Here is a 13,380-nt window from a genome sequence, read left to right as displayed (position 1 = left end):
GTTTTGTCGTATGTACGCAGGTCAGGAAATAAAAATTCTTTACGCATGCTCATTAACCTAATTTTTCGTTTGAAAAAATGACATTAACCTAAGATTTTGTCAGATAAATAAAGAAGTTAAATATTGCAATATTAACTTAATTTAAACATTGAAATCATACAAAGAGTAGGAAAATTGGCTAGAATAATCAACCTCATTCAATGAACTTGGTAGAAAATAGTTCTTGTTGTGAATTACTTTTGTTTTATATGCACCATATTTTATTTCTACAGTTAATTATTAATAATTTACTTGGTAAGTGTGTCTGATTAACTACTTTAAATAATAATTAATCAACTGACTTACAGTGGTGGCCAGAAAAATAGCACACATGACTATCCTAATATCCTGATTAGGAAAGACACGTATAATTAAATGCATTCAAAATATTTTATATTTTACTTAATATTATTACACTATAATCTTTCTACCAGTATTCATTTTGTACCTAAATCAAAATAATTTTTACTTAAATTAAATCATAAGCAAAATCAGTGTGAAATGTGACTAGTGACAGAAATAGCATACTTTTGTAATCATTCAAATTACACACTTCTAGTATATCAACTTCTTTGATATTTTTACCAATGAATGGACCAAACTAGCTAAAAGCTTGTAAGGCATTTTTAACAAACTAACCCAAACCATGGCTAGTATATCTCTCCTCCAAATACAATGTAAAGGGTACACTTTGTTTCACATAACTGTTGTTACATTTAACATCTCCATTTGTAACTGTTTTATTTTTATATTAATACATTAATTTAACTTGCCTAAATGGTTTAATACCGGTTAGTGTTAACATGTGAATTTTTAAATTTGACTTGTTTTGAAAATGTTTCCCACATCTTACATATGTGTAAGTACCATCCAATTGTTTTTGATGGACTTCTTTTAAATGTCTTTGAAGAGTTGCCCTGGATCCCAAAATTTTTATACATATTTTATATTAGGACTCTTTTAACACCACCAAAAAATCTAAAAGTAACAATCATGGACGTCTTATAATTCAAAATATTGTTAAACTTCCCACTATGCATGCGTTTTATATGGACCTTAAGCTTCTGAGGTTGACAAAATTTCCTACCACAAAAGTCACAAGTCACAGTCTTGCTCTATGGGGGTTTGCTGAACATCCATATGTCCTGTGCATTTCTAGATAATTGAGATGTAAGAAGAACTAAAAACATACAATTAGATTAATTTGCATAATTTAATTGAACAATTATTAATTCATTAAGAAATTGAAGACAGGAATACCTTTTTGCAAAATTGGCATTGATAAGACCCTTGTCCATTATGTAGTTCAGAGGCATGCTTCATAATATTTTCCTTTCCTAATACAGCCTCACCACAAACTTTGCAGTGATATTTTCTAATGGTTAAGCTAAATCGAACGTCGAGGAACACTGAGTAATGTGTCCTATAATGAAATGGATGACTAAAAGTCATGTTACAACCACCACAAGCTGAAAATAAATAATATAATAATAATAAAACCAAGTATGAGTATAAGTAGCATAACATACAAGTTTTTTCCATTTTCTTCTTATTGTTGCTTAAGTTAAAATCTTGCCAGCACAGCAATTCCTCACCTGACTTGATTTTCCTTACACTAATTAAGTATAGTTTGTATTCTTTTATAATCACAGATACGTTTTTATCCTCTCTCTGAGGAGCGTGACGAACAAACCTTATCCAATTAGATATTTCAACTTCTTCTGTATTTATATAGACGTTTATTTTCGCTATTACCAGAATCAACATATATTACTCACAGATCCTTCATGTTTCAATCTTCTGGAATATCAACTTCTTTAACATGTTTACCAATTAATGGGCCAAACTGGCTAAAAGCTTGTAGAGCATATTTTGCAAATACACCCAAACCATGGCTAGTATTTGTCTCCTCCAAATACAACGTATAGGGTAAACTTAGTTTGTGCTATTGTATTTAACATCTTCATTTGTGTCTGTTTTTTCTGTTTTTAAATTATCAGTTTCTGTATCAAAATAATGTTTATATTTTTCAATCCACTTGTTTTGATCAAATGAATCATTGATGACAACTTTAGGATTGTCTATTGGGCAGCAGTTGGTTTCATGATTGGTCTGGCACCTTAAACAACTCTTATTTCTAGGTAATTCGCGGTTGGTCGAGTTTGTATCTGTGGACTTCTTCACTTCAGATTCTACTTTTTTCTTGCATTCTTTTTTTATTAGTTTTGCTGCATTTAATATTGGTTTAACCTTCTTAGTAGTTGGATCATCATCAGTTTAGCTAATTTAACTATAGTTTTCAGGGAAATTCTCTAATAATTGTATAACATTTTATTATATCAAAATATTTACAATACAAGCTTTAGAACGTTTCTAAAGATTATAATACAATATAATAATAGCAATAATTAATAATAATAATAATAATAATAATATATATCAAATATTACAACCTTAAAATAACAAATAAGTAATTGGATAATTTAAATCATTTTAGCGAAATAAAGTAAAACACAACACATGGCACATAAATTAATTTATATAAAATTGACTAGAATGACTTATACACTTAAAATAATTCTACATACACAAATACGGCACAATAATTAACATAAATAAAATATATTTACAATAAATATAGTTATTGTTGACACTACCTTTTTGAATATAATAATTTATAACACTATGCATTTTAAATAATATCAATTAAAAATATACATAATTTAAATAAATTTGTTAAAAAACAATTCAGAATTGTCACTAAGACAAAAAAGCTAGTAAAAGTAATTACACGTTTCTAATTTTGATGTCACAATTTATATAAAAATTTAATAGTTAAACTTAATAATAAGAAGAGTATGGATGATATGGTGACGGTGTGGGAGAATTAACATGGGGTCGCGGAGCAATTGGTGTTGGATGATATGGACCCTGCGCGACTGAGTACCCGGAAAAGCCTGGTACTGGTGACACTGTGCCGTTTGGCGTGGAGGGCTGAAGGATTCTACTGTCACCGAGTAGTCTGGACTGTTCCAGTAATCTCGGGGGTTCCGATAAAATACGGGTATCTTCCGACAACAATCGACTTGTGTCCGACGTTATTAGATGATTTGTTGTTAATTGGTCATTCGTTGATAAAATTCTATTGGTTGTGTGATCTGAGAGTATTCTAGGGCCAGAATCTGCTAACAAACGACTGGATGACAAATCGGATGTTAGTAGTCTACTTTGATCCAACAGGCGATGTGGGTTTGGTTGAATGCCATGGTCTCCTAACAACCCCCTGTTAGCTATTGTATGTAAAGGATGATTTCTTAAGCTTAAGTCCACACTATGGCGTCCTGGAGGCGTCAAATCCAAAGAAACCACTCGTAGAATATCTGCGTGTGTATAAGTCGGAGGTGGAGGACTGTAATTTAATCTTAAATCCACTCTATCCACATCTGGATATAAATGATGATAACGGTTGATGTTGGTATAATTGTGGAAACTCCTTGCTGACATATCCAACCCTTGCAGCTCAGTGGAATTCAACACTAATGGTTCAAAATTCCTTTCTGTCCTGAATTCATTTTCTATATTTTCATAAGATTTATTTCTGGAATCGATACTGTCGACTAAATCGTAATTTTTGTTCCTGAAATCAATTTCGGCAGTTGTTGGCTCGTAGGAACCCCCCCTCCTTAGTATATCACTTTCCACATTTTCATACGACTTCAACCGCATATCTAAGTCGAGTTCAAATTTATTTCTAATATCTGTTGATAAATCATCTGGATATTTAGCCCGATCGTGATTATCGGTTGATTTATCTTCAACGTTCATTGCTGATATTACATGTTGGTTAAGATTATCAATCTGTTCCTGGTCTAGGGGATTTTCCCCATCATTATACAGTTTTGAACCTCCATCTGATTGCTGATGGATCTTTCTACTGATTTCACTGTCAAACTTCAGTCTGAAATCTTTCCTCATGTAATCCTGCGTGTCCAACTTATATGGGGACTTGTAAACCGACAAATCTAATTGATTTACATTCTTGGTGTTGTGAAGGCTTAAATTTTGAGCAGCTAGTCCGTTGCTGTCATCTGAAGACAAGTGTTCGTTCTGCACTCCATGCCCGAAGTCGTAACGAGGAGGGCTCGGCACGGGTGACAAGTTCTTTTGATGCGTATAGTTATGCGGGGACAATGTGTTGATATAATTGCGAACAAAATTCGACCGGTGATGCGCCTCCGGACTGTTCACCGGACTGAATTCCTCTTGTTGAAAATTCGAATAATCAATACCAATCGTTTGGTTATGTCTCAGTTCATCCCCTAATTCGTCTGTAACTGAAATATGATCGTTAACAGAAGGGGAAATTAAATTAATGTCTCTAGATTCGTTTATACACATGTTGCTGTTGTAAGACACGTCCGGTAAGTTATCATGGGGGGCCAACGTGTAAAGGTTGTTCACTAACGAATCAGTACAACTCGCTGCAGTTCCCACATCAATATCGATGTTCGGTTCACTACAAACTGAGTCTAAGGCAGCTTCTACGAGTAAGCTCGCGTTTGATGCTTCGGTGTTTCTTCCGTAATCGGTTAAATTGGATATTTTCGTCCTGTCGTAAATATTTTGTTCTTGAGCTTCAAGTGATGAGGTGTTTATGTCGTCTTTGTTTAATCTGTGGTCCGTATAAATGTCTGGCTTGGCTAGTTGCATGGGTTCATCACTTATCCACTTTTTGGAACCTTTTGTGAGGATTTTGAGATTTGAAAGAGCTGGTGTGTTGTTGTAATCATTCATTGGTGGTGGAGATGGATTTTCTTGCTGAGATTGTTCGTCTATGTCCAAAGGTGATTGCAGGGCAGGTGGATCATCTATACTTTTTATATCTAAACCTGAAAATATATTCATATTATTTTCAATCTCGTTACACAAGAATAAATTGTTTCAAACCACTGAATGTATTAGATATTGGTGTATTTAAATAACACCACTTAAATGAATAATGAATGAAACTTATGAACATGTGTAAAAAAAATTATGGCACACTTTCGAATTAATCCATCTTTACAATTGTTGAATTAATGAACAGTTTAACTCAAAGTTCAGAAAATGATCTATAAAATAGTTTCTACCTTACTTTTTTAACACAAAATTCACAACAATTCAAAGACAAAACACATGAAAACTACTGATATTTATTAAAGGATGATTTCTTAAGCTTAAGTTCAAACTAGGGCGCCCCAGAGGCGTCAATTCAAAGAAAACCCTCTTATATATCAAAGTGTATATAAAATGAAGCTGGAGGTCTGGAATTTAATCTTAAATGAAACCTATCCACATCTGAATATAAATGATAGTAACAGTTAATCTTTATATAATTATGGAGGCTCCATGCTGACATATCTAACTCTTGTAACTCAGTGGAATTCAAAAGTAATGATTCAAAATTTCCTTCTGACCTGAATTCATTTTCTATATTTTTATTTGATTTATTTTTGTTCAGTCAATTTTAACAATTGTTGAACTACTGAACAGTTTCTACTACTTTTTTAACATAGGATTCACAACAATTCAATGTATTACATATATAATTTTCAACCTTTTTTAATAAACTTACTTTGTGATTAGATTATTTAGTGTTCAAAAAAATTAAACTTATTAAAAATCTGAAAAAATACACTTACTGTCTTCGTCCATGTCAATATCACTATTTCGTGAATCATCTTCTTCATTATTCCTCCTTTCTCTTTCCTCTTCTTGAGACCCACTGTAGGCTTGGAAGGTATAATCGACGCTTCTTTCAATTTTCGGCATGTTGTCTTCTGTATAGTTGTGTATTTTTTTGTAGTGAAATTGCAAGCACTGCTTAGTTGTAAAGGCAGCTGTACATTCTTTAACAGAACACCTGTAATAATATACATTTAAACATATAAAAAATTACTACAAATATTTTTTAATTTAACTTGCCTAAATGGTTTAATACCACTGTGTGTTAACATGTGAATTTTTAAATTTGACTTGTTTTGAAAATGTTTCCCACACCTTACACATGTGCAAGTGCCATCCAATTGTTTTTGATGGACTTCCTTTAAATGTCTTTGAAGAGCTGCCCTGGATCCCAAAATTTTCATGCATATTTTGCATTGGAATTCTTTCAACACCACAGAAAAATCTAAAAGTAACAATCGTGGATGTCTTGTAATACAAAATTTTGTTAAACTTACCGCTATGCATGCGTTTTATGTGGACCTTGAGCTTCTGAGGTTGACAAAATTTCCTACCACAAAAATCACATAATGGTCTTGCTCTATGGGGGTTTGCTGAACATCCATATGTCCTGTGCATTTCTAGATAATTGAGACGTAAGAAGAACTAAAAACATACAATTAGATTAATTTGCATAATTTAATTGAACAATTATTAATTCATTAAGAAATTGAAGACAGGAATACCTTTTTGCAAAATTGGCATTGATAAGCCCCTTGTCCATTATGTAGTTCAGAGGCATGCTTCATAATATTTTCCTTTCCTAATACAGCCTCACCACAAACTTTGCAGTGATATTTCCTAATGGTTAAGCTAAATCGAACGTCGTGGAACACTGAGCAATGTGTCCTATAGTAAAATGGATGACTAAAAGTCATATTACAGCCACCACAAGCTGAAAACAAATAATATAATAAAATCAACCATGAGCATAAGGGGAATAACATACAAGTTTTCTCCATTTTCTTCTTATTGTTGGTTAAGTTAAAGTCTTGCCAGTACAGCAATTCCTCTCCTGACTTGATTTCTCTTACACTAATTAAGTATAGTTTGTCTTCTTTTATAATCACAGATACGTTTTTATCCTCTCTCTGAGGAGCGGGACGAACAAATCTTATCCAATTAGATATTTCAAGTTCTTCCGTATTTATATAAACTGGTTTATTTTCGCTATTACCAGAATCAACATATATTACCCACAGATCCTTCATGTTACAATCTTCTGGTATATCGACTTCTTTAACGTGTTTACCAATTAATGGGCCAAACTGGCTAAAAGCTTGTAGGGCATATTTTGCAAATACACCCAAACCATGGCTAGTATTTGTCTCCTCCAAATACAACGTATAGGGTAAACTTAGTTTGGCATAACTGTTATTGTATTTAACATCTTCATTTGTGTCTGTTTTTTCTGTTTTTATATTATCAGTTTCTGTATCAAAAGAATGTTTATATTTTTCAATCCACTTGTCTTGATCAATTGAATCATTGATGACAACTTTAGGATTGTCTATTGGGCAGCAGTTGGTTTCATGATTGGTCTGGCACCTTAAACAACCCTTGTTGCCAGGTGATTCGCGGTTGGTTGAGTTTGCATCTGTGGACTTCTTCACTTCAGATTCCACTTTTTTCTTGCATTCTTTTTTTATTGGTTTTTCTACATTTAATACTGGTTTAACCTTCTTAGTAGTTGGATCATCATCAGTTTTAGCAATAGAAATTTGCGAGATTTCTGTCTTAGTCTTTGCAGATAATACTGTATAAGTATTTGCGTTGTTATTATTCGAATTTGAGTCCTCTGTGTTTTTTTCAGCACTAGATATATTAGCTGACTTATAATTTTCTATATTTTTACTTTCTGTAACATTTTTCAAGTTTGAAGCAACTTCATTTTTATTTTTCTTCGGCGATGTCTGCTTTGATTTGTTGATTTTACCATTTTTTCTTGGAGTTTTTGTTTGTATATCATCAGGAGAGTTAAGACCATTCCTGCAATCAATTTAACATCTTTAAACTTTGAATGAAACAAGTACAGTGATGATCAGAAAACTATTACCAATTAATCATATTGTACTTAAATAAAAATATCTTCTACTTAAATTAAATCTTAAACAAAATAAATGAGAAATGTGACTGGTCACAGAAACATTTGAACAATATATATTTATTAAATAATTTATACATAACTTTAAACAAATTTGGGTTTTATTTTATTGGGTACATTTTGTTCATTAAACTGTGAACTGTGAGACAAAGATTCAATGAAATATCAGCAATGGTCATTTAAAATATTATTTCAAAACTCTTCATTTGAATTAATTAATTATAACCATATTTCATCTGAATGTAATATTTTTTTTTGGTCGAGATTACATGTTGTTCCACAAGTTTTCAATCCTAATGAGAGCTGAACTTTTTATCGTTGGCAAATGGTTCCATTACATATACATTTTACTAATAATTTTTTGTAATGGTCCTATATTATGTCAAGGAAAGGAACCCCAAAACAAAACTTATCCTCCACCGTGTTTTAAAGTTTTTGTAGTGTATCTGAGATGCAAACTTTTATTAGGAGAACGATGAATGATATTGCTCTATTGGGCATGGATTCATAATTTCAAGGTATCCTTCACCAAAATTCTGTAATTAATACATTTTTGAGAGGAATTGTTACTAAAGGATAATTATGAAGTGGGTTTAAGCATAAATGAAAAATTGTATATGTGTTCCACAGATACTAATTTAAATTTATTTGGAGAATTATATTCAGGATTAGAATACAATTATCGGGAACTTATTAATACTTAACTTCAACTTATATGAATATTTATAATCCAAAGATGCGGGAGTGGAAATACATTTGAAATGGAATCAAGCTAATTTGTCATAAGGAATAGTTATTGCTTTTAACAAATATCATTGAATAGTTCTTTAGCGTCTATTAATGATAATTCATAGTAATTTTTTATAAAGGATAGAAGCAAATGTTTATTTTTATTAGGGAATCTTAAAAGAAAAATTGACTGATCATTTCTAATATCATCATCTGATATAAAATTTTATTTATATCATTATTAAAATATTATTTTATTACATTTAGTTATAAATTGTAAATTTAGTTACTAATTTCTTGACAAATTCTGCAAAATATTTAATACATTTTTGTGTAAACTTCTTGTTCAAATATTCCATTTTGATGCCAATGATTTATCTACTAAAATATATTCTTGCAAGTTTTGTTGTTCGTTTTAGTCGACGTCTAATTATTCAACTAGACACATTGATATTGTGTGACTAATTAATTCATTTCTTATTTTCCTAGAAGACTAGAAAGAATGTCGTTTACTGATTTTACCAATCTATCTGTTAATAAAAGGAGTTGTTTTATATTATGACATGTTCTTATTGTATTTTCAATTAAGTGTATTGTTTCATATTTGTTAATAAGCATTGTGAACCATTTTTTGTAAGCATCATTTGATGCTGATTTGAGCAACTTGATGCGAGATGAGTTTTTACCCATATCAGCAACATTTAGACCTGATGTTTCCTAGGAATTATTGTTTTCCTCTTTTCTTAAGAGCTTCTCATTGAAATTAAATTATTAATAATAAAATAATAAAATCCTACTAAGAATAAACTACTATTACTACTATTAAGAGTATTGTTAAATACATAAACAAACAACCAAATTAGTGTAATATATGCATGCAATATATATATGTAATATCACTGAAGTTTATAAGCTGTGTAACAAATAAGGCAAAACTGTATATAATTTTGTGCTATTTCTCTGGCTACACTGGACATCTCATAATAAACTAAATAAATTAAATAATTTATTAAATATAATAGTGTGTATTAATATCAAATGATTAATTTTTGAATATTAAATTTATTTAAGACATGTAACAAATCATTACAAAATCAAATTATTTTTGAAATTATAAATTTATTGTTGCTAAATATTCGGTATAAAACCCACGTGTTGTTTATTATTGATCTGTCAAATTGCTCCGCCCACAAACATGTCCAGACAAAAGATGTTGACATTTAAACGGTTGATTATTTGTCTCGAGAATAACGCAGCCAAAATTGTACAACTCACTTATCCAAATGTTCCTGTGCCAAATCTAGTAATTTGCTGATGAAGTGCTCGTTACTCTTGCAGGAATACACCGACTTGAGTATGTTCCACCGCTTGACGTTTAAAGAGCCGATTGTAACGTTTAAAAGTGATTCTTCTTGAAGTTCGGGCTCTGTACACTTCACTTTTACCACGTTGTTGACACCCAATCCTTTTCCGTTTGTTTGAAACTTTTTAGACATTATTTTATTTAAACATAAAGGAGATAGATCCTTAACAGCCCTATCCCCTTTAAGTAGATACAAACTATGACGTCACGCGGCGCGAAATTAAAGCCGATCATTCCATTTCCAGTCATAAATTATATAGACGTAGTTTATAATCAAGTTTCTGAACAAACGATAGTCCTGAGGTTTCGGAATCAATAAATTGATATAATAAAAGGATTGTGATATCATTTTCATTCTCTTTTATACATTTATGTGATATATACTATCCTGGTTACAGTACAATTGAATGTAACTGCAGTTACATATGGGCATTGAATAAAATAAAATCATATAATACGCAATGGCTGAAAAAATATTAATTGTTATTCTTTAAATACTAAATTAATATAGAATTTATTACCGACATCTATTTGTATTAATTTTTGTGTCTATGGCACCAGTAACTTCACATTTATCCTTGGTATATACTACAATTAAAACTGAGTATATAATTAAATAAACATTCTGTATGTTTTAATTTTTAATGTTTATATTTTTTAGACAAAAACAGGTTTCTTCTAAACCGGCGCATGTTGTCTTCACCACAGAGGTTAGGAAAGTCTAACCTCATTTATTTAAATTTATCAACATGGCCAAGTTGGGAAGTTTTTATGGATTGTGCCCCTTAATTGATGGAAAAAGCCTCCTTGGTATTGCAGATGATGTAGAAACTGGGTCTGTTATTGTTACATTAGGAAAAAATATTTCTATAAAGTATAAGGTAACACTTTTTACAATTACCATTCATATTTTATTGTTTGTGTTGAAATAGCTTTCAGATCAAAAGCCACTAATTAGTTGGAGAACTAAAGAGAAATTTACCTCTCCCATTGTATATGACAAAAAACAAGAAAAGTATGTGGCTGTTTTTAATCAACTTTACCTACGAGTCTGGAGTGGAAATGAGGACAATTTAGATAAACTAAAGAAAATCAAAGTAAGCTTTTGACATGCTCATTGCCTTTACATGACTCATGCCTATTTTTTATTTTAGTTTAATGACAAAATTGAGACAATAATTAATGTTAATGACAACAGTTATATCATTTTTAAAAATGGTGCTATACATGAATTAAATGAAAGTATAGATTTAAGAAAAACTTTAATACCTGAGCCAGTAATTAAAGATACAGAAACCATTGAAGATGTATTATATACTACACTTGGAGATGATGTGTACATTGGTTTGTTGGTTGATGATAAAAATGAAAAATATCTGTTATGGACCAGAAAAAATATTATAAAACATAGATATAAAATAGCACTACAAAGAGATGGATGCACATTAACAGGATATACTCTCCATGTGGACAATTTCATTGTATATTTATTAACTGTGTGTAAGTTTAACATCTATCTATATTTTATTACTTATCTTGTTTTTATTTAGTCTTTAATTTGCTAGACAACAATTATAATTCTTAATTTTAATTGATTTATCGCATAATAAATTGAAATATACATTTTTCAGGGTCTGACAGTAAGATTAATTCATGCAGATTGCAAGAAAGTAATTTTGATGTTGATTCTCCAGGTGAAATATTTACAGTAATTGAGTCAATATCATGTAAACAACCAATTACAATGAAGTCCTTAAGTGAAAATTACTTAGCTATATATGGTCCAAATAGCAATGAAGAAGGTGCACTATTGATTATCTATAATACACAGTTCAAAGTAACACAGACAAAACAGAATTTTAAGATGTTCACTGCAGATGCAAAAATGTATTGCATTGATAACAATATATTCCTTCCTGTTGGACAAAACTTGGCAGTAGTTCCATTCAAACTTGAAACTGAACAACTAGCTGCTTTAGTAGGAAGTCATAAAATAATGGAAGATGTGGATTCTGATATATCTATTTCTCACAAAATAGAAATAGCTCAGTGGAAAACTGAAGATAAAAAGTCACATCCTCTACCAGATAATTTAAGAAATAAAGTCCAAGATCTTATATTGCAAGGGTTACCAGAAAGTATTATTTGTGAACAAATGTTACCAAGCTTAATTGAAAATAATGATATTAAGACTTTAAAATTATGTCTGAAAAACTTTTATGATATTCCTGAAAAATGTTTAGCCAAAGTACTAAAATATATTTTAAATGTTGACAAGGACGTATTCCACAACATAAAAGGTGGAAACAAAAAGGCCTCTGGAAATTTACAACCTTTGGCCAGAGTTGTTTTATTAGAACAACTATTTGAAAAATCATTTAGCTCAGTAGTTCTCCTTCCATACATCAGAATTGAATTGGATACTGAAGATTTAATAACTTTGTTTTCATATTTTTGTGATTCTTGTGCGTCAGGTGGATGTAGGTTTCAAAACTCAAACAATATATCAACAGATGCGAAATTCCTCGAATGGATGGAAGTATTGTTTGATTCCAGTTATCAAAAGTTGATGTTTTCAAAAGATCCAAGAATTATTGATTTGGTTGGTAAAATGCAAGACACAATTGATCAACAGACTAAAGTGTTGGATGAACTTGATCAACTGGTAACTTTATTAGTTGAAATTAAAAATGGAAGATCGCCTGTGAAATACCTTGAAAATACACCATATAAATATGTCATAGAGCAATTAACTTTGCACCCATTTTAAATTCTCTTTTTATCAGAAATTTTATTTTGTAAAATAATTGTTTTTGTATACTAAAGTAAATAAATTGTTAGAATATTAAAATTGTATTATTTCTATTAGTTTTAGCTGTCAGAATGGTATAATTGCATATTTGGTGCTATTAATTTATATTATTATAAATATAGTTACGTTTACAATTAATTTATTACATCTAGATAAAAAATACATTGGTGGAAATGAATTTACAGGATCACATGTAGAACATAATGTCCACAAATAACGAACAAAAAATAGAATCTAAAGAATATATAATATAAAATAAATAATTTTATATTGTAATGATTACTTGTCTAAGCTCACATAGGTTGATTTTTTATTATTAAATGTATTATGTATGATTTAGACCTTGTTGAAAAAGAGATACATTTACAGGATCATATGTTTGAGATAATGTTCACAAATAACAGGAGTAAGAAGAGAATATGTGAACATCTATGGAAGTAATTAAAGAGATAAAAATTTCAGATTTTATAATCTATTTACATTCTAACTTGGTGCCATTTTTTTCCATCTCCAAATATTCATTTAACTTCATTTTATACTTCAGATATTCACTATTATTGGTGATAGAAT

The 13,380-nt window shown here is 30.4% G+C and overlaps 2 protein-coding genes across 4 annotated transcripts; one reads left to right on the top strand and one right to left on the bottom strand.

Annotated features, from left to right (window-relative positions):
• The first annotated feature begins 150 nt into the window (after nt 1-150).
• Nucleotides 151-12,849, top strand: LOC109602840 (nucleolar protein 11). Of its 2 annotated transcripts, none has more exons than XM_049963819.1 (5): nt 151-294; nt 10,660-10,879; nt 10,931-11,095; nt 11,153-11,498; nt 11,630-12,849. In XM_049963819.1, the coding sequence occupies exons 2-5, from the start codon at nt 10,748-10,750 to the stop codon at nt 12,766-12,768; spliced, it is 1,782 nt and encodes a 593-aa protein (XP_049819776.1). In that variant the 5' UTR covers nt 151-294; nt 10,660-10,747; the 3' UTR covers nt 12,769-12,849. The 2 variants fall into 2 exon arrangements, with proteins under 2 accessions (XP_049819776.1, XP_019874851.2); XM_020019292.2 differs by lacking the exon at nt 151-294 and adding an exon at nt 9,881-9,989.
• On the bottom strand, nt 2,542-10,614 carry LOC109602842 (uncharacterized). 2 transcript variants are annotated; one of them, XM_049963816.1, is made up of 8 exons: nt 10,520-10,614; nt 9,911-10,463; nt 6,752-7,791; nt 6,489-6,697; nt 6,261-6,408; nt 6,004-6,208; nt 5,721-5,941; nt 2,542-4,928 (listed from the first exon to the last, which is right to left on the bottom strand). In XM_049963816.1, exons 2-8 carry the CDS (start codon nt 10,129-10,131, stop codon nt 2,881-2,883), a joined length of 4,092 nt encoding a protein of 1,363 aa, XP_049819773.1. In that variant the 5' UTR covers nt 10,132-10,463; nt 10,520-10,614; the 3' UTR covers nt 2,542-2,880. The 2 variants fall into 2 exon arrangements, with proteins under 2 accessions (XP_049819773.1, XP_049819772.1); XM_049963815.1 differs by having other exon boundaries at nt 9,911-10,587.
• Nucleotides 12,850-13,380: the final 531 nt, after the last annotated feature.

The sequence above is a fragment of the Aethina tumida genome, chromosome 2 (genome assembly GCF_024364675.1).
Source record: "Aethina tumida isolate Nest 87 chromosome 2, icAetTumi1.1, whole genome shotgun sequence".
In the NCBI taxonomy this organism is placed as follows: Eukaryota; Metazoa; Arthropoda; class Insecta; order Coleoptera; family Nitidulidae; genus Aethina; species Aethina tumida.
Note: the sequence above shows the minus strand (reverse complement) of the source record. Positions and strands in the feature narration are given on the sequence as shown.